The 22003-nt window shown below is 39.1% G+C and overlaps 1 protein-coding gene across 1 annotated transcript; it reads right to left on the minus strand.

The window, feature by feature from the left end:
* Window positions 1-861: 861 nt before the first annotated feature.
* LOC139449674 (protein YIPF6-like) lies at window positions 862-21968 on the minus strand. Its single transcript, XM_071231160.1, has 7 exons — window positions 21910-21968; window positions 20830-20928; window positions 20132-20210; window positions 5012-5054; window positions 3216-3344; window positions 2626-2786; window positions 862-1140 (listed from the first exon to the last, which is right to left on the minus strand). Exons 1-7 carry the CDS (start codon window positions 21961-21963, stop codon window positions 1025-1027), a joined length of 681 nt encoding a protein of 226 aa, XP_071087261.1. The 5' UTR covers window positions 21964-21968; the 3' UTR covers window positions 862-1024.
* Window positions 21969-22003: the final 35 nt, after the last annotated feature.

Genomic DNA, 22003 nt, shown 5'->3' on the forward strand with positions numbered 1-22003 from the left:
CTTCACTCTTATATTTGCTGACAAGCTTTAATTTATAGCCAAAATACAAAAGTTTTTCTTATTTACATCCTCATCAGACAGAGAAGGTTAGCTGCAGCCAGTGTGTATCTGCTACTGTAACTGGAGATTTTTAAAAGATCATTGTAAAAGAGGGTTTTGAACTCCTAATGAAAGAAGGTTAAACTACAACAGTAATAGTGAGTGAGTGAGTTGGGTTTAACGCCGCTTTTAACATTATTCCAGTTATATCACGGCGTGTCAGCTTAATGTGGCAGGAAAGCCCGAAGTGATGCAGGTCTCAGATGTTTTCCACTTCAGTGAAACCCAATAGCACGGGCATGGTGCTGACAAACCTAGAAACATAATCAGGGCGAACCGGGATTCGAACCCACAATCATAGGTTTCTGGCGTGCCCAAGGGACGCAACTTTGCACAGCGAATCGCGGCGCCTTAGACGACTGGGCCACCGGTGCCCCCCACAACAGTAAAAGAGACCTGACATTCGTAACACAGAACAGCAAAAAATATTTCCCTTAATGTAGAACTGTTAAAATGTTATATGAACCTTGAATTAACTACGGGGAAAAGGATTCATTGCAGTAAATTTTTTGCTTGTACAAGTCCTTAAAACTCACCAGGGGACCAGATGGAGATTCAGGGTGTGTTATGTCCACAGTCTGCAGGTCACTGGCTGACCAAATCAAAGTGCTATTGAATATTCACCCCGATAACCACTGAGCTCAAAACACATGATATACATTGCTATATAAGTGGCAAAAGTGGTAACAATAAAACACAAAGAAACTTGAAACTGTCTGTACATATGTATAGAAGAATGTCATCTCTCATTGTTTTCTCTCACACGCAAACAATCCTGACATTCTTAACCAATCAGAACTCGTACACACACTCTCGCACTTGCAGACAAAGATGCATATATTGCTACACCAAAACAGTTTCATCACGTTGCACACTTGAGTCCCACAATATAAATACTCTGGCGTAGCGTGAGTGGCGCCCCCTATCAGACTTTGTGTGAGATGATGAGCCAGCTGATGATGAAGTAGAAGAGGAAGAGTGGGTATACAGCCAGCGCCTTTCTCTTGGGAGGCTGACTGGACCCCAGGAACGCAGTGGAGGCTGTGGAAAGAGAGAGAGAGAGAATGAGTGGGTGGGTGAGTGGGTGAGTGATTAACACTATACATTAACATTGTAGATTAACACTGTACATTAACATTGTACATTAACACATATACACATCAGCTCCACAAACCCCACACTAGTTACCATGGTTACAAGATAAAACATATAACCATATGTAAATAATCTGGGTCTGTGCCTAACAAACCAGTGGTTGATGGTATGATCACCATCCCACATGACCAGGGTACAATGACAAACAATCAATCAACTGACCATTTAATTGCTTCTAATGACTGAGGACAAAAGTACCATTCCTTCCTTTGCGATTATACATGCTATATAGATGTACACCATAGAAATCAGGAAGGGAGACCATAGCCTGGGTCTCAATGCTTAGTCATGAATTAGCTATCCCTGAGTGAGTGAGTGAGTGAGTGAGTGAGTGAGTGAGTGGAGTGAGTGAGTGGATGGGTGAGTAAGTGAGTGAGTGAGTGAGTGGAGTGAGTGAGTGGAGTGAGTGAGCGGGTGAGTGAGTGAGTGAGTGGAGTAAGTGGGTGAGTGAGTGGAGTGAGTGAGTGGAGTGAGTGGGTGAGTGAGTGAGTGGAGTGAGTGAGTGAGTGAGTGGAGTGAGTGAGTGGAGTGAGTGGGTGAGTGAGTGAGTGGAGTGAGTGAGTGAGTGAGTGAGTGAGTGGAGTGAGTGGGTGAGTGAGTGGGTGAGTGGAGTGAGTGAGTGAGTGGAGTGAGTGAGTGAGTGGGTGAGTGGAGTGAGTGAGTGAGTGGAGTGGAGTGAGTGGGTGAGTGAGTGAGTGGAGTGAGTGAGTGAGTGGAGTGAGTGGGTGAGTGAGTGGAGTGAGTGGGTGAGTGGAGTGAGTGAGTGAGTGAGTGAGTGAGTGGAGTGAGTGAGTGAGTGAGTGGAGTGAGTGGGTGAGTGGAGTGAGTGGGTGAGTGAGTGAGTGGAGTGAGTGGAGTGAGTGAGTGAGTGGAGTGAGTGGGTGAGTGAGTGGAGTGAGTGAGTGAGTGGAGTGAGTGGGTGAGTGAGTGGGTGAGTGAGTGGAGTGAGTGGGTGAGTGGAGTGAGTGAGTGAGTGAGTGAGTGAGTGGAGTGAGTGAGTGAGTGAGTGGAGTGAGTGGGTGAGTGGAGTGAGTGGGTGAGTGAGTGAGTGGAGTGAGTGGAGTGAGTGAGTGAGTGGAGTGAGTGGGTGAGTGAGTGGAGTGAGTGAGTGAGTGGAGTGAGTGGGTGAGTGAGTGGGTGAGTGAGTGGAGTGAGTGGGTGAGTGAGTGAGTGGAGTGAGTGAGTGAGTGGAGTGAGTGGGTGAGTGAGTGGAGTGAGTGAGTGGAGTGAGTGAGTGAGGTGAGTGAGTGAGTGAGTGAGTGAGTGAGTGGAGTGGAGTGAGTGGAGTGGGTGGGTGAGTGAGTGAGTGAGTGAAACCTAGATACACAACAAAGACGAGTCTGGGATTCATGTCTTCTGTTAAGTACTTACCAAATGTGGACCAGCCAAAGCCTGCAAGTACAAAGATGAACCGGGTGATAAAAAGTCCTGTTGACTCTGAACCGAACACCAAGATGATCCGACACACGACGAGGGAGAGGCACAGCGGCAGCACACAGTAGCCCAACACACACACACTCTGGAAGAAGGAGCTGTAACACACAATGTCAGTCCTGTAACCATGTTAACTAGAAATAGTCACAGTCTACAAGACACTTAACAATGGTACATTTGACCAACCAACCAAAATTCAGTTTCCAAGATTTTAAATATTTGTCAGTAACTTACAATGACATGAAACAATGGTAAAGTCAAGGGATGATTATTGATTGACAATGTTATTGTGTAACAGATCAATAAGCTTCATGTGGTCACAGGAATTGTGTAACTAACTACTCCATTCTAGAAATGTTCTTGCAATCTCCAGAGGCAGAGATAATTCTAGGGTGGGCCTTGTGCTTTTAGCCCCTAAATTTGAATAAAGGCCCACATTTTCAAAGACAATGGGGCATTTTACCATTGTGCTGCCTCTAATCGGAAAGATCCAGACCAATGAGGTCGTTCCACGTCACCTCACTTACATGTTGCCGCCGAGAAGCTTGGTGTTGAGGGTGACGACGAAGGCGCCCGTCCAGTAGATGACAAACACCTCTGCAAACTGAGGACTCCCATCCTTCATGCTGTCCACCTTCTCATCTCCCTGCAGCATCCTGACACACAACAGCAACAGCAACAGCATCAGACATCACCCACTGTACTCACGTCATAAACTGTTTGATAGGCATTACTTAGAAGTTGACGGATGACAAGATAGACACAATTTTATGGATAACAGCTTCTTTAATACTGTGAAAAGCGACGTTTCCGTATAGATCCTTATACCGTTGTCAAGCAAGACTGTCTTGCTTGACAACGGTAAAGGATCTATACGGGAACGTCGCTTTTCACAGTATTAAAGAAGTTGTTATCCATAAAATTGTGTCTATCTTGTCACGTCATGTCTGTCCAATTTACCATGAGAATCATGACACTGACAATACTACTGGAAATCACTAACTCGGGAATGTAAAATGTGTTTTGTTTGCAACGACTAACCATGCTTACAATTAATGGTGGTAGGCCCCTGTTTTCACAGATATTTCAGTAATTAAATACAAAACCATTTACAGTTGCTTCCGTTTGAAATAGTGACATGTACATCTGCACTATATGGATAAATGAGTGGAAAATTTCTATTATGATCAATTGTGCCATCTGATCTAAAAGAAATTAGGCTGAAACCCTAAAAAATTATTGTTTCGCTTACTGCATCTAATGTAAATGATGTTGCTCTTCAATATAACCATAACATCCTTGATAACATGGACGTGAGTGAGTACACTTTTATGCCATATTCAGCATATTTGTTTAGAAATATTCCAGGAAAATCTTTACGAGGACAGAAATAGTCTTCACAAAATTGCCCCCAAACAGGGAATTAAAACCGAGGCTTTTGGGGAGACAAGTGAACACTTTAACCACTGGGCTACCCAACAACCGTAGAAAGACCTTCATGCATCTTCCTGAGGCAAGAGAGTTAACTGACTATAAAAGACCAGTTTCCACCCTTGCCGAACTAGGCTGGTATTATGGAATTACATTTTGGCTGGACTAATGAGTATATGCATAGTCCAATCAAATTTGCACACACGAAATCGAAATCCGGTTCGTAAACTGTCGTGTCAGTTAACTCCCTTGCCTCGGGAAGATGACCTTCTTGTTGAGACAACGCACACTTTAGGTTACCGTACATCACACAAACAATAGATTCACCAGTACACCATCCACGAATACAGCCCTAGTGGAGGACAACACCTACTGACTAGGGGTGAAACGATATAAGGACATGATATGATACCTATCTTGAGACAAAGGTCATGATACGTATCACAATATGCATATTTACGTCAAATTATGTGGAAACGTCTTGACTTTAAATATTTCAGCGCAGGTTCAAAAAGAAAAGCTGGCTGTAGACACTTGTTTGTTGCGGATCGTTTTAGTAGTGAATTTAATTACCACATATTTTGCAATTTTTGATTGAAAAAACGCTGGGGCTTCATTAAACAAGCAGTAATGTATTTTAGCAAGTACATCGTCTTGTATCGATACAGAACAAAATGAATTGTGTATCGTATAGGCGCCTAAAAACTCACGATGCACCAGTGTATCATTTCACCTCTACTACTGTTACCCTCCTAGCCCACACCACACCCTACACCCCACCCCACACCACAAACCACTGGATTGTCTGGTCCAGACATGGACAGTTACAATCTGCCTTTATCATGTAGCAGGAATACTGCCGCATGCGGCGCCAAACAACAAACACACTCACATGGCCATGAAGACACACAGGATGAGCGGCCCCCAGAGATCCCCTGGAAGACGGAGAACAGAGCTAGACCGGAGAACTTATATCAACACAGGCGTAAACATGTAGAAACATACAGTACATACTAGGGCTGCAACGAATACACTATGAGGCGAATACGATTTGTATCACTAAAATAGGGTAACAAATATGAATATTAATTCACGAATACAATAATAAATCAGCAGTGAATGTATTATTTGTTATATTCAGTAAAACATTAAAAACATAAATTATTTGACATGTTTTGTCAATTATTAATACATTATACATTTATATACTTGACTTATCCAGGTACTAGTATCTGCTCAAATGTGACAATGACCAGTGACCACAATACATAATTATTATAACAGTGTTATATTTTTAGGTACAGGGTATGTAAGTGCACATGCTTGAACATAAATATTCCATTCTAGTGGCCACGAATAACAAATTCAATTCATGAATGGATACGGTTCGATTCACCGAATATGCGACTGAATCGTAACAGCCCTAGTACATACAAAAGAAACAATGACCTGATGATGCTGTGGACTAATCTTCATCATGCTAATTACAACGCTCTACCCAGAATGCCATGACTGAACCTCGTCAGTGTTCATCAGACCGATCCCTACAGGGTTCACCCTGGAGAACTGAGTGAGTGATGTTTTACGCCGCCCTTTGCAATATTCCAGCAATATCACGGCAGGACACCAGAAACGGGCTTCACACATTGTACCCATGTGGGGAATTGAACCCGGGTCTTCGGTGTGCCAGGCTAACGCTTTAACCACTAGGCTAACACTCCGCTCCCACTGGAGAACTGAGGAGGTTCATTTGTGGGATAAATGTACAATTAAGCAATATCTCAGTGAAGATAGTATGTAGACCTCAACAGTGATTCCTAAAACTAATAATTGAAAAAAAAGTAATATTCTTAAAATTATGCAACATGTTCCATATTTTTATGCATAATACTCAGATTGCTAATTAACATATGGGAGAACATTGAATCTGAGGGAAACGCGGACAAGTAATGATCTGTCATGCAATAGTTAGTGTGTTCCCAGCTAACACACTACGTTTTCACAACGTTGTGGTAAAGTTGTGAATTGGTAACGTAGTGATACAACGTTGTCACAACGTTATTATTACGTCACTGTGCAACGTCGTTTCACAACGTAATAACAACGTTGCATTTTTACGTTGTGAAAACGTTGTTCATCGAATATTTCCCAACGTCTTGTTACATCGTTCCTGAAACGTTGGTGCGACGTCAACTGTCGCCTTAACAAAAATTGTATGAACAAAAGTTTTACATACAAATCGACACAATTTCTGCCGAAAACAAGGCAGTAATTCAATATTTACCTATATCTTCGGAATCAGGATTTCCATCTCGTAAATAAACTAAAGTCTGTGTAAACACCTTATTATCACGTCACTCCAACGTTATGTGACAACGTAATCACAACATAGCAAAATTACGTTGTGGAAACGTTGTGCATCGGGCGCCATGCAACGTTATGATGACAACGTTTCTGATACGTTGGTGCGACGTCACATACACTACTGCCTAGAAGTTCATTCCCCTTACACGCATGGGCAACGCGTTACGCAACCAGTGTGTATCGGGTTGGTCACGCGTGTGAGACCCGTGTGCAACGCGTTGCACACGGGTGTGCACCCCGTCCGCCACTCGTGTGCAACGCGTGACACACTCATTAGAGGGGGAACAAACTTTTGACCAAAGGAGGACCCGTGTTAAGCTGAACCTGGAGGTGGTAACAAGGAGAGAAAATTTTGTTATCCTGACGAAAAATGATAATACACATGTATTTCCTAATGTCTCCTTTCTTTATGTGATTTTGTGGGAATAACATGAATACTGTTGTGATTAAATAGATCTGTTTTGTTTTATACGACCATTGCTTCTAAATCCGATGGTGTTAAGAGAATACATGGTCCTGGAATATGTTATTGCAATTGAAATGCTTTTATTGTGATTTGACATTAACCGTCTGTAGTACGACTTTCAGTGATAATATGTATGAGGTTTGGCGGCGCATTGTTTTTATTGGACCCTAATTACTTTATGATGACTTGGACTCTTTATCACAGCTCCATAGCCGTGAGGCTGGAAAAGAGCAGCATGTAATTATTGAGGGTGGGTTATATCATTGAGGATACACTTGAGGGAGAGAATACTAATTACCGTACTACAGGAAGAGACCTGTAGACGTAAGCGCGGGGTTGTGTTTTAGCTGGCCGTTCGATAATGGCCGCCAGGAGAAGTGAGCTTTGACTGCGTCATCTAAAATAAATAATAAGATACAGCAGTGTTATTTTCACGGTCTGTTGAATAAACTCCCAGTGCAACGGTCAATGTATCTTCTACTTGATCCTTGATACATCATTTTGGCATTCACAATATATAGTATTTCAACGTACAAAAGAGCACTGATCTAAAGCAATTCCGCGGGAGTAGTTGTTACCTGTGCATTACTGTATTTTCCCAGTGAGTACCCGGATGATATAGCAGAAATCTAGACTTGTTCGCGACCTGTGCTCGCCATTCGTAAGCACATTTTTATTGAAAGTAGAAGGACGTATGGTCACACCGATCAACAAAAATGAAATACAGTTTTTGAAATGTAGGTATATCTGTGGGGAGCATCGGTAATGGTGATGCAGTTTTGATAAGTCACTTGCTTGGTAATTGTGCGATCTTCGTGTACACTATTTTGACTTGCAACACAAAGTAAATATTTCATCTGAACATTGCTTATTTTACCGTGTGTATATGTTTACATTCAAAATGTAAACAGATTTAACTAAGGAAATGTATTAAACGCCTAAATATTCAGTTTATTTTACAAATTAACTGAAAAATATGTCCATCTTTATAATGAATATGATAACGAATTCCAAATATTTGTTTATGTTTAATATCATCACCAATTACAGTTCTGTATTGTTTGGCTTCTTTTCTTAGCATAATTAATATATTGTGATGTGTTTAAGCTCTTTTGGTCGTCTTTATCATTTTTAGTCAGTCGGTTAAATAAATGAATGGATTAATCAGTCAATTTGTAAAATGACTGAAATATTTAGATATTTAATAAATTGCCTGAGTGAATCATATTTTACACATTGACTGTAACATATACACGCTTAAAAAAGAAAATACTTGTGAAAACAACGTCTATCGCGCATCGAAAAACTTCCCAACCAAACGGAAAGGAACAAGAATGATTCTGTTCAAAGCTGCAACGAATGAATGAAAACAAAATGCAAACATCATTATTACAACCTACCAAAGTTATAATGTATCCGGGAATATCAACATAAAGGAACAATATCCATTGCGTCTGCAGCTGTACAAAAATATGTATTCGATGTCAAATGTCTATGTGAGAATCAAATACTTTAATAATAATTATTTGGAAACAATATTTGGAATATATATGAAATATACTAAAATATTTAAATATATCGTTTTTAAACGTTATTTAAATGTATCGAATATTATAACCCGTGTTTGTTTCTTAACTGATCACTTAGTTTGTTTCAATTGTTTCACATACGTGCCAAGTTAGCTGAGAAAGCCCACGTGACAACTATTTTTATAATGTCCACGGTTCTTAAAAACATACATTGAGTTAGATAACAATGAACAACCAGTCAGTGTATTATCGGTTACCCTTTGAACAAAGTATGTTGTTTTTACATCTGTACTTCACGCCATGATATGCGTGTATTCCCTAGGTTCAGTAACCCTACCTTCACATGTAAACACTTACTTTTGACATATCCAGTGTGCAAGATAACAGTAATTAATCAATCAACGCATTTCCTGTTGATCCTTTGATGTCTGGGAATGATCAGGTTGATTTACAAAAAAAGTAAAGCAACTGATCATACATCTCTTGCTGGGCTGCCACGTGCATAACTCACATTCCACCTCACTTCAAACCTGGATTTAGATTAAATAATTACCCCAGGTACAAGAAAGACCAAATTTGAACCTTTATCCGGTAATCTGAGTGGTGCTACAACTAAGTATACATGTTATAAATTCATTAACTGAGCAGCAAGTGAATTACGACAAATACACAAGTATAGGGTTATACCAGAAAATGTGGATGACAACAAGGGAGTAGTAATTGTATCATCCACACAATCCGAAATCCGCAAATGCTTTCACTCAGGGATACTTTTTTATTATCAAACTGTAACAATCAGGGGTATTTCCAAATAACGACATCCGATGAGCTTTCGCCGTTATTTGTCTGTTTGTTTAGGCTGAAGAAATTAATTACCATGTGCCCTTTGTTGAAATCTTCATAGATCACGGGTAACCAAGCAGTTTTCAAAAATGCGTAAGTTTATTTAGCTGTCCTTGCAGACTGGTAGCCCAGTCTCTTGTCACGCTCGGTTGCGTTAACGAGCAATTTGACTCACGGCAGCTAGTAAGCCCAAGCGGAAATCCAAAGGTCGTTTTACCTGAAGAATCAACCTTCATTTGCGAAATATCTACTGCTCTCGAAATCAATATTTCTCCCAATACTAAAATTCAGAACTTTCTAACCAAGGATTACCAGTTGAAACTGGTCGATGGCTGAACATTCCCAGGGAAGACAGCCAGTGTCCACTCTGTGATTCTATCGCTGTGGGAGATGAATGCATTATTCATTCCGATGTGAAGCTTTACACCAACGGCGATATGAACTCTTAAATAAGCAATATCTTAAGTTTCCAAACATTTAAGAAAATTATGACCACTAACAGTCTAAGAAATCTAAAAGGCCTATCTAAATTCCTTAACAATGTGTACAATACAATTGGTAAATTGTATTAGTATCCACGTATCCTATTTTTATTATTTTTGTTAAATTGTACATAATAAAAATTGTAGATAATTGTATGTCATGTTATTCTAAGAATAAATGAGTTTGAGTCCGACACCCGAGAAGAAGCCAGAGATTAGTGCTCCTTTTTGAATAGTTTACAATCATGTGTTTTGGGGTTAGCTGTGTTGGCTTAAACGTATTTTTATTTCAAAAGAAATCTGGATCGGTAAACAAGCAAAACTTGCTTATGTAATATCTCTCCAGGTAACAACTTAACAACAGCTGGATATATATATATATAAGAGAGTGATGAACATAAACATACAAAATGCACAAATGAAATACACAAAGCCAATACACTGAAGCAAGTGGTGTCTGTGAAATAAGGTAATGCAGTTTTCCTTTACTACATGCATAAAATTAAGCTACTCAAACCTTTTGCTTTTGACAATGATGTCATGAACTGATTTAAGAAGAGTCATGTTTGTAGAACTGCTTAACTACTGCCATGTAATATCATATTTAGACCATACCCATATGTGTAGAAATACACAGTATTTCTGATATTATCGTATTTTTTAACAGTTATAGAAAAAGTGAATTGCATCTTCAAGGTGATATCCACAAGTGCAGTCTGGTATGTCTGATACATGTCGTCTAAACTTATCAGCGTTTAAGTCACTGCAGCCGAGCCTAAGGCGACAGTGGACAATTTAGCATGATCTATGAAAATATTTGAAGTCAAAATTATTAATAATTGCATCAGAACGATTAATTAAGGATTTGATTTCTTTTAATGAGCGAGCATTAGTTACTTCATCGGATAGAGGGTTCTGTAGGTTGATCATATCCAGAAGAAATGATAATAAGCATAGGTCTGTGTTCTACATTTGATTGTTTGTATGTTGAATCTTTTTCTAAGGTTATATTTGCTGTTATCAGAGAATTGAATATACACTTTTCAAATATTTTGGCTAAGCAACTTGTGAGTGCTACAGGTCTATGATTTGAACATTCATGTTCATCGCTGACACTGACACCGCATCAGCCCGGCAGTGGACTTGACACAGTTATTTGCGCACCGATTATATAACTCCTACAGACAGGTGGGGTGGTTGTTCAAAGCGAAACGGACGACCCCGTCTAATAAATGCTGTGCGGCGCCTTTGATCTTGCCTCCAACCATACACCTTATAGTAGTAAACGTCGATCAGGATGGCCTGGAAATAAACACAATTCTGTCTGCCCAGTGTATCCACAATTAACTAGAATGCTTCATATCTACAAATATGTATAGAAAATAGATATTTGCCCACAGCAAATATTCATTTGCTTAATTGCATCAGTGTGGTTTATCAGAACATGTACAATGCTTTCTTACGCTTGGTGAGGCAGACTGAAATTGAACATTAGGATAACGTCAGCAGGGATAAAAGCTGTCATACCAAAGAACTTTATTTACTAGTGGAAAAATCAGACATTCCGATCAACCACTACAAGCCCCGGCCGGATCTCAAGATTGACCAGATCAACACCCCAAAGGAATATCTCTACGCCAAACAAGGAGTCTCTTTCGTCATGGTGCACAAGAAAGGGGGACAGGACATCGAGTACGACATCACAAACTATACTGACTTGTACCACTTCTTCCAGAGTAGTGGCGTACCGACCTCAAACCACTTCGTCGCCAATACCGCTGCCCTCCTTGCCAAAAGTCTCTACGAGAATCCCGACCCCCAGGATGAGAAGCTGACCAAGAGACTACTACAAGGACTAAACTTAATTTTGTGTGTGTGTGTGTGTGTGTGTGTGTGTGTGTGTGTGTGTGTGTGTGTGTGTGTGTGTGTGTGTGTGTGTGTGTGTGTGTGTGTGTGTGTGTGCACTTCTTTATTTAATCATTACGCTTTTTTACCCTCATAGTATAAGTGCTTCCCCGTGTGCGAGATAGGCTTAAGTCGGAAAGCACACGTTAAATCTCCGAGGTACCTATCTACCAGAACTTTATTTGCTGTTCTGGTCATACATAAATATATGTAAGTTACGTACATGGGGAGGCTAGATTATTTACAGCTTACAGCAATATAGTGCAAATATTATGTTCAATAAAAGAAAACGTTGATAGATCTATAACACACTTTTTGTACTTTTAAACAAACTGTGGACTTTTAAGACATTTTCGCTTATTGTAATAACATTGTAGCTAACCAATCATGTCTATCTCTGAAATCCACAAGCATAGTCAAACCTAAAAAACATACTCAGGGAGGTAAGTTTTGACTTGCCAAGCACTGTAAGGTGAGTTTATTTTTAAACTGTCAAAAGCGATTGTCCCTTCAATACTAGTATATGTCTGGAAGCTGTCTCTCGGACTGTTATGAGTTATGATGTATTTTATGATATAACTGGGGAATGTTCAAATTAGTTACTGTCATTTAATCCAACGTTCTAACTGTCAACTGTCTCAACAGGATCATAGGTTTGGTTATATATCTCCTCCCTGTCTCTATGTCTTTAGTTGTTAATCGGTAACTGCGGTCCAAATGTATCAACTTATTCATCTGTTGTTGCAAACTTGACTGATTTAAACATATCTTATTGATCATGAACTACTCAGTCAGTCAAGCACCTGTATCAGAAATGTAAAACCAGCCATGTTTCATGTAGTCCCAATATCACTGAAAAATGCCGATGTAACGTGACATATAAATTTACTCACAGACAATATATTTTTCGTGAGAGTGAAGCACAATTTTATTAAAGTTTTATTAACAATTTCATAAACTATAATAATATTAATATTAAAATTCATCATCACTTGCCAAGTTTATGAAAATGTCCCCATTTGGGAGATGTCACATATAAACAAGGATTCGAACTAAGTTTGATCGTCTTTGACACTGAGGTTTATCCCCACTTTGCCAGCAAACTGCAGAAGATTAACAGTGAGTGAGTGAGCATCGTTTCTATGTTTATACAAGAAAAAATGTCATGCCGAAAACGCTCACAGTAGTTAGTGAGTAAACGCACGACCTGTCATGACCTGGTTGAGTGACTTCCTCCAATCAACGTGAAAGGATTACCCACAGAGAAAGAAAGGATTAAAGGGGCACTGATCTAACGCAATTCCCCGGACTGGTTGCTGCCTTTGTTATTGTTTTTTCCCCCGTGAGTACCCGGATGATGAGCAACGCAACTGAGCATGACCAGAGACTGGGCTACCGTCTGCAAGGACAGCTAAATGAACTTGGAGGCTGGAGGCAATATTTGTTTTACGCATTTTTGCATAAACACTGATTGGTTAACTGTGATCTATAAAGATTTCGGCAAAAAGGGCGCATGTTAATTAATTTCTTCAGCCTAAACAAAGAGACAAAAAGAACGGCGGAGCTCATCGGATGTCGTAATTTGGAAATACCCCAGATGGTTATAGTTTAATACTAAAAACAGTATCCATGCAGTGAAAGCATTTTCGGGTTTTGGATTGCGTCGATAATACGATTACTACTCCCTTGTTGTCATCCACGTTTTCTCGTCTAACCCTACACTTGTGTATTTGTCGTCATTCCCTTGATGCTCAGTTAATGAATTTATTACTTGTACAATTAGTGGTAACACCACTTAGATTACCTGACAAAGGTTCCCATTTGGCATTTATTGTGTCTGGGGTAATTATTCAATCTAAATCCAGGTTTGAAGTGAGGTGAAATGTGTGTTATGTAATATGCACGTGGCAGCCAAGCAAGAGATGAATGATCAGTTTATTTACTTTTTTTGTAAATCAAGGGATCGTTCCTGGTCATCAAAGGAGTAATAGAAAATACGTTGATTGATCAGTCACTGTTATCTTGCACAGTGGATATGTCAAAAGTGAGTGTTTACATGTCTAGGTTTACTAAAACAAAGGGAATACACTCATATCATGGCGTGAAGTGCCGATGTAAAAACAACATACTTTGTTCAAAGGGTTAACTGATAATACGTTGATTGATTGATTGATTATTGTTATCTATCACTCAATGGAACCGTGGTCGTTATAAAAAAATAGTTGTCACGTGGGCTTTCTCACCCGACCCTTGAGACTTGACACCTATGTGAAACACCTGAAACAATCCAAGTGATCAGCTGAGAAACGAACACGGGTTATAATATCCCGAAACGATATATATCTTTTAAAATATTTGATTGTTACAGAGACACGTGGCATCGAATAAGTTTCTTTGTACAGCTGCAGACGAGTGGAATATTGTTCCTTTGTGTGGATATTCACGGATACATTCCTCGAACAAGGAAGCTGCCTAAAATTTATACACATAAATTTGGTGGGTTGTAATTATGGTATTTGCATTTTGTTTTCCTTCATTTGAACTGATTCGTTCTTGTTTCTATACGCCTTGGTTCAATGCGCGATAGACGTTGTTTTCACCGGTCATTTCCTTTGTAAGCGTGTATATATTACCGTAAATTTGTAAAATGTGATTCTCGCAGGAAATTTTTAAAATGTGTAAATATTTCAGCCATTTTGACTAATAAATCTGTCCAGATTGATTAGGACGATCAAAAGGGCCTACAAACATCACAACAGATTATTATGTAGGATTAGAAGCCAAACAGTATAGAAATGTACTTTTCAACGAAATGTTTTTCAGTCACTTTGTAAAATATTTAGACGTTTAATAAATATGTTACACATTTTGACAGTAAAAAAATATGCACACTATAAAAAGCAATGCTTAGGTGAAATATTTACTTCGTATTGCAAGTAAAAATAGTGTAAACGAAAATCGCAAAATTACCAAGCACGTGACTTATCAAAACTTCGTCACCATTACCGATGCTACCCCCAAAGATGCCTACATTTCCTTATTATCTCGAAAACTGTATTTCATTTTGTTGATCAATGTGACCATACGCCCTTAAATTATTACTACCGGTATCCATAAAAGTGACCAATGCGCTTACGAAAGGCGCAGCAGAGGTCGCGAACTAGTCTAGATTTCTGCTATACATCCGGGTACTCACTGGGAAAAAACAATAACAAAGGCAACAACCAGTCCCGGGGAATTGCGTTAGATCAGTGCCCCTTTAAAGTCACCCCAAAATCTTCTTCTAACGTAGTACTCCAACTTCTAAATACCTCTCAAAGAAGGATTAAAATCCTAAAGATATCCTATCTACGTGGTATAGGTACTCACAACCTCTAATAATAAACTGTTACGTTTGGTATCCCCAGCAATACTCACTATGGTCATTGGGCAATGTAAAAATCACAAACCCTAACGAGATTCTGTCTACATGGTCACACCCGGTGATTGTGAAGATCTCAAATTCTATCAACTGTCAGACAGCATGGCTGTTCATATTCATTTACAACATCCTCTTATAATTAGTATAAAAGTGTCCTACACAAAACCTTCTTTTATTTATTCTTTCAAACTACAACACAGAAAGTGGGGTGTGGGGAAATGGGACATATTCCTACGTGAAATAATGAGACATTAGTAGTGGTGACGGCTATATCATAATTGTACTGTCTAACGCATAAATTTGGCAAACGAAAAACGTTATATTTGCAATCAAATGGAATGACTCGTGTGGGCAAATGAATATGTTCGCAATCCACAAACAATCATTTTATTAATGGCGAACATTTACCAACCCGCGACAATCGTGTCAACACGGGGGTTCCCCTAGCAATAAACTCGCATCTAAATTCACTACTGTTCTACTGTCGGCTAGCCACAATGGCTAGACTGGACCCTAGTGGAATGGTTCATGCCATAAAAGTCTAGCAACCGAACACTAATTAAGATGGGCCGACCTTGTATTTACGGTCTGGTGAACACAGCTCAATGGCCACTCATTAACTCAAATTTCACATCTCACTGTTTTGTTTTATCTCACTATTCATTTGATAAATTTGTCAACTTCAACTGGAACCCGGTCCCGTGTTACACGCGTGGCACACGCGTGTGCAACGGGTTGCACACGCGATGCACACCCGTTGCACACCCGTGTCCAACGGGTGCTCACCCCGTGTGCAACCCGTTGAGCACCCGTGTCACATGCGTGTTACACGCGTTCTCAACGCGTGTTAGGGGAATGAACTTTTAGGCAGTAGTGTAGTCTTCATCGCGAAAAGCGTAAAAACAAAGGTGTTTACTCGAAATAAACTACATTTTGGCAGAAAATTACAATAATGTTAGATTTGGTTTTCACTTTTCAGCAACCCGTGCTTGTCGTAAGACAACAAACAATGACAATAACATTTTCGCCATACATGCATGATTCGCACTTCCATCGTTGTTGAAAGGTTGTGGATTGGTAACGTCGTGATATAACGTTGTCACAACGTTATTTTAACGACGACCTGCAACGTTATTTCACAACGTAATAACAACGTTGCACATTCACGTTGTGAAAACGTTGTGCATTGGACATCACACAACGTTTTGTAACTACGTTTCTGAAACGTAGGTGAAACGTTATTGAGTTTGCTTCTCGATAGTCATAAAGGAATAGAACTGCTTTATCAAAATCAACATGAATTTGTCAGAAAACCAAGGTAGTAATGCATTACCTTTCTATATATTCGGCATTTGAATTTTCATCTCTTAATACTAATATTTCGAGAACGTAATTGCGTATATCTGTGACAACGTTACAACAACGTTGCAAATTAACGTTGTGATAACGTTGTGCTTTGGACATTACAGCACTTTTTGTAAAAGATGTTTAGGAAACCACTTGTAGATCTACCATCTCTTAGTGTTATTTTTTTAAAACATATATATCTATTAACGAAGTTATCTGTCCACTAAATGTTGTCACAAGCAATATTATAGTTAAAAACAATTGGCGCGTATTTTTCGCGGCGTGAGAGCGACTGCAGAAAAGTTTAGCCTGTTGCCTCGTGAAGTGACGTCAGAATGACGTCACATTGTCGCGGAATATTTGTTGTCACCAGCCATCTTAGCTCAAACTCACTCTGGACATAATATATTACAAGCAAGTGATTGTGCAGCAACTGGAACTGGACAGATGATCTGTGAATTCGAATGAGGTAAGTTAATTTTTCAAAAATAGTCTCCGCTTGTTGATATGTTTCTGTGCATGAAGTGCGTCAAATGATTTAAATGTATCGTATTATTCAGAAGTGGCAGGGTTTAGAATGCAGTTTGCCGGTCATTTTCACTGAGCGTCAGTGTTGATATTAATATGATACAGAGAACTTGATGATAGAGGTGAAGGGGGCCCAAGACTTTTTTCCATATTATTATTTTATGGATACCAAGGGTAATTGCCAAGGGCAAGCGGTATATTTGTGACCAGAATTCAATCTGGTGGCGTTTTGTGGCCGTCATATAATGTTCGGGTTTCGATCGTAAGCGTGTAGATTTTGTAATAGGATCATCAGGTTGTTGCTGCTGTCTATAAAGTTTATCATAGCAAGGTGCTTATCATGTGTATTTTTATTATTTCCGAAAAAAGAATCAATTCATCATTTTCCGATAACTAGATCTATGTCCGACTCCTTTCTAATGAAAACGAGCAAAAGTAAAACGAGTCTCTCTTCGCGCTGTAACGGGGTGTTTGCGGTATTGTCATATTGGTGATGATAAGCTAGTCCATAATCAAAAGTTAAATATCACCGTATATTGTCAGTGAGTTGATCATCGTTTGTCGATTATTAAAGTGAGATAGGTGTAGCCAATGTGCACCAATGAAAAATACAATGGAATTGATAGCAACCATATTCGTTCGGTTTTCGATCTCCATATGTTGCCACGTAGTCTACCATACTACAGAATTATATTCAACGATATTTAACTGTATTAGATCTATGTTAATAAACGTAGTGACAAATAAATTTCAATAAATATTTAGAGCTGTTTCAACTTCGTCTGGTATTGTATAAGCTATTGCATTTTGTTTATTTCCCCATGTTTCTAATCTTTGTAAATGTTAGAACATATATAACTATCCTGGCATATTAATATGGAAAATATTAAGGTAGATCTAAGTATTAAAAAAAAATCACAGTTTTAATTAGGATAAATACCCCAAAGTGTTAACACTTTTATCACTTATTGGTGGGCCAATTCATAATTCATATTCAACATTCTTGCTTCAAATATGGGAACTATTTATTTTATTTGGCAATATATATTTTTCATTTATGTACATATTTTTCAAAAAAGGTTTTAGAAACTTGGCCATGATATTCACTTGAATCACTAGTTAGTGATGTACAGCAGAAAGGTAAAGTTACTGCTTTTGAAAAACTACAGTTGATCTGTTGACTGATAAAACTATTTGCCAATATTACCATCAGTTACATCATACTCTATTAGTCTAAGTAAATGGGATTTATCTATACAGTACTGGTTTATTTAAGAATGTGATACTTTGTGTTTTTTGTTTTTCTTTCAAGTGGAGAAAACAGTATTGTGGGAGCGTATTTGTTTAAAGTACATCACTGACAGAAAGGTATGTCTGATGCAATAATATATACAAACATCTTCAAGAATTAAAATTTAGATGATTCTTATTTAATTATACCCACAATCTAAAAGGGCGGGGGTATAAAGTTACACCAATGATTCAGTGCTAAAAGCTTTTCTGCTTATGTATGATCCAAGAGCATCATGGTATTAGTGTCAGCGCCTTCTTCGCACCTTCAGCAGTTTTTAACAGTTTAAAGACTGACATCAGACATCAAAACATTATTTTGGGGAATGCAACAGTTATTTTGTTATGTCAGAAATATGTCCCTTGCCTTGCCATTTTATAACATTTGTGTCATTTTTTATTCAGTTACCAAGGCATAAGGAGAGACTGAGGATACAGTTGAAGATCATCCCTGTGACTTTTCATTTGAGGACTGAAAAGGCTCCCCAGCAACTCAGCCCATGTTCTGACTTGTCATTTAACAAATAAATAAAGGTCACCTCAACCAGAATTTTATTGTCATTTCGTTTACTGGGAAATGGATCTTAGGACATCAGATGCATAGACTATTCTGTTTGTCACAGTGTTGCTCTCAATGCTGAATGTATGAGGTAAGGCCAAGAAAATTTAAATGTTTCAATTTGTGCAGGGCTTATTGTTTGATGGTTTTTAATTTGCAAATTCGTGGGAAAATCAAATATCTTTTAATTGTGTTGAAACATTTGTGAACAATTTGCACATAGCCTTGAAAATTGTTTTGGAAAATAAATATTATATTACCAAATTGTACATGTAACTTAAAACATTTAGATTTTTATCTTGGTCGTATTTCAAACTCTGCCAAAAGAGAGTGCATTTCATTGACTTGCTGTTTCATGGATAGGGTTAAAGTGAATTCAGTTTGCAGAATGTATTTCTTGGTACCTGACGTCTTAACTAGATTGGTACAAACTTTTCAGGCTGCCTTGGAGGTATTGAGGAATAAAACAGGCGTTAATCTACATGGACATTGCTACAACGTGCTGCAATGGCTGTAGTGTCGCCATATGTAAACAGTATGCGATACCTACGTTGTCGCGACGTAAAAAATGGACGTTGTGACAACGTCTTGATTTGGTTGTATTTTGGTTTACGCACAACGTTGTAGCAACCAATCTGGGAGTCTACAGAATTACGTTGTGACAACGTAACATCACAACGTTGTAGCAACGAAAAGTAAACGTTGTCACAACGTTGTAACAACGTAGAATTGTTTGCTGGGTTACTCCTAGTGTGAATGTGCACATCAGATTTTCAGTATTTGTTTGTTTGTCATCATGTTTGTTAAATGGCCATCATTTGTCAAATGATTTGTTTGTTGGTTATCGCAGGACTCAGCTATATTCCAGCTTTATGACTGCAGTTTGTAAATACCAAGTCTGACCAGACAATCCAGTGATTGATATCATGAGCATCAATCCACGCAACTGGCATGATTGGGATACGATGACCAAGTCAGTGAACCGGACCACCCGATCCAATTAGTTGCTTCTTACGACAAGCATAGTCGCCTCTTACGGCAAGCATGGGTTGCTGAAGACCCATTCTACCCCGTATCTTCACGGGTCTATTGTCATGTATGTTCTGTATCATGGTACTGGTATGTATCTCATTTCATGTATCATCCCAAACCTACCACGGCCTACTTATTTCATATTTCTAGTCTCAGTAAAAGTGCCAACAATTTGTGACTATTTACAATCTCAAGAACTCAAACAGAGGAAGTAAGCAATGCTGTGTAACCATGGTAACAACTTACATTCTTTCAGCAGAACAAAACTTGTCCTTGGATACAGAACATGGAAGAACTTCTTCCCCACAGCAGTTAGGTCCCTTTTCTGCAGTGAAATATCAAGACATAAGAACTTGATGTATTCTACCTACTACACCATGTACACTCTAGGCTGTGGATAAAAGAACTGTTGTAATTGTCAGTGGCAGTAAAAACAACAGCAAGTTCTGTCATGGCCAGAGTTGAAAAGCAGTTTCAAGAGGAATTTGGAGTTATCTGACCCTGGTTGTTTCTTATAAGTGTGTGTCAAGTGGGGCCAATGACAGTTTCAGCTCTATTTTAGTTATATCTTGATGTGGGAAGAAAGTAGGTTCTAGACATTAACCATGGTCCGTAAATAATCAAGTCTGGACCAGACAATCCAGTGATTGACATTATGAGCATCGATGCACGCAATTGGGATACGATGACATGCATCAACCATGTCAGGGAGCCTGACCACCAGGTCCCGTCAGTCGCCTCTTACGACAAGCATAGTTGCCTTTCATGGCAAGCATGGGTTGCTGAAGACCTATTCTAACCTGGATCTTCACGTGAGGACAAGCATGGGTTGCTGAAGACCTATTCTACCCCTGATCTTCACGGGTGTGCAATTAAAACCCACAATTATCAGACACTGCACATATTCTTCCTGTGAATCATGGTACTGAATATATCACACGTACAATGGTTTCCTTGACAGGTTCATCCAAGGTAGATAACTCATCATCTGACTTGGCAATTCCAGGCACTGTTATGTCTCCCTCCAGGGGTATATCTACTTCCTGAAACACAAGAAAAGTCCCTCCAGTCAGTGGTTACAAACATATAACTTGATGAATGGTGGCACCATGTTTTGTTTGCAGGTATCATGAGTTGAAATCATTTTAAACATGTCCCATGGATTGAATAATTTCACTTAACGTGAATCTTTGGTAAACAAATAACTACATTCAGTCACACAGCTTGTAGAGATGCATCAATTAGCCGATCTGGCGAAGCGTGATCTGAAAAAGTGTGCCTGGTAAAGTGCACTACTCCGAGGTAAGTTGCCCCCAACATTATCCTTAGGCCTATATCCCATTTCTGGGGGCGGTCGGGTAGCCTAGTGGTTCAAGCATTCGCTCATCACGCCGAAGACCCTGGTTCGATTCCCGACATGGGTACAATGTGTGAAGTCCATTTCCGGTGTCCCCTGGCGTGATATTGCTGGAATATTGCTAAAAGTGGCGTAAAACCATAATCACTCACTCATATCCCATTTCCGATCAAGCAGCCCTTCATCAGTTTATGATCATTAAGGTTAGGAAGACCCCTTTCCTTACTGACACAGTGGTTATCCCCTTCACAATCGTTAGGGTTTGGGAACCCCTTAGTGATCCTTAGGTTTAGGTACCTACTTTTGGTTCTTAGTTTAGCTGTATCACTTAGGACGATTAACTCATTAGCCTAGCTTAACTTCACAATGTCAGTCAATTAATATGTCGACAAGTCAAGGCAAAATCACCATTCATATAAGATTCTATATTGACTTGAGGGTGAAATGGTAAAGTTCTGTTTTAAAATCTCAATGAAATATAAATACTGTTCAAAATCCACGACAAATCATCCGATCAACCAGGAACATCATCAATGATCCCTCGACAATTGATTGTTCCTTTCTCACCTATATCCATTTTAAAATAGTAAAGAAACGGTGCGTGAAAAGTAATCAAATGAAATAAAATCATAAAACTGTGTAATTGAACGGTCAAAATCATATTTACTTGATCAGTGAGGAATTCCACGTCAGCCATCGTAAGGGAATTCCTTTTGAACATGCGCGTGGTTCTGTTCCGGTCTCGTTTTCAAAAGCGGAAG

The sequence above is a fragment of the Haliotis cracherodii genome, unplaced genomic scaffold (genome assembly GCF_022045235.1).
Source record: "Haliotis cracherodii isolate W230 unplaced genomic scaffold, xgHalCrac1.p SCAF_8, whole genome shotgun sequence".
NCBI classification, from domain to species: Eukaryota; Metazoa; Mollusca; class Gastropoda; order Lepetellida; family Haliotidae; genus Haliotis; species Haliotis cracherodii.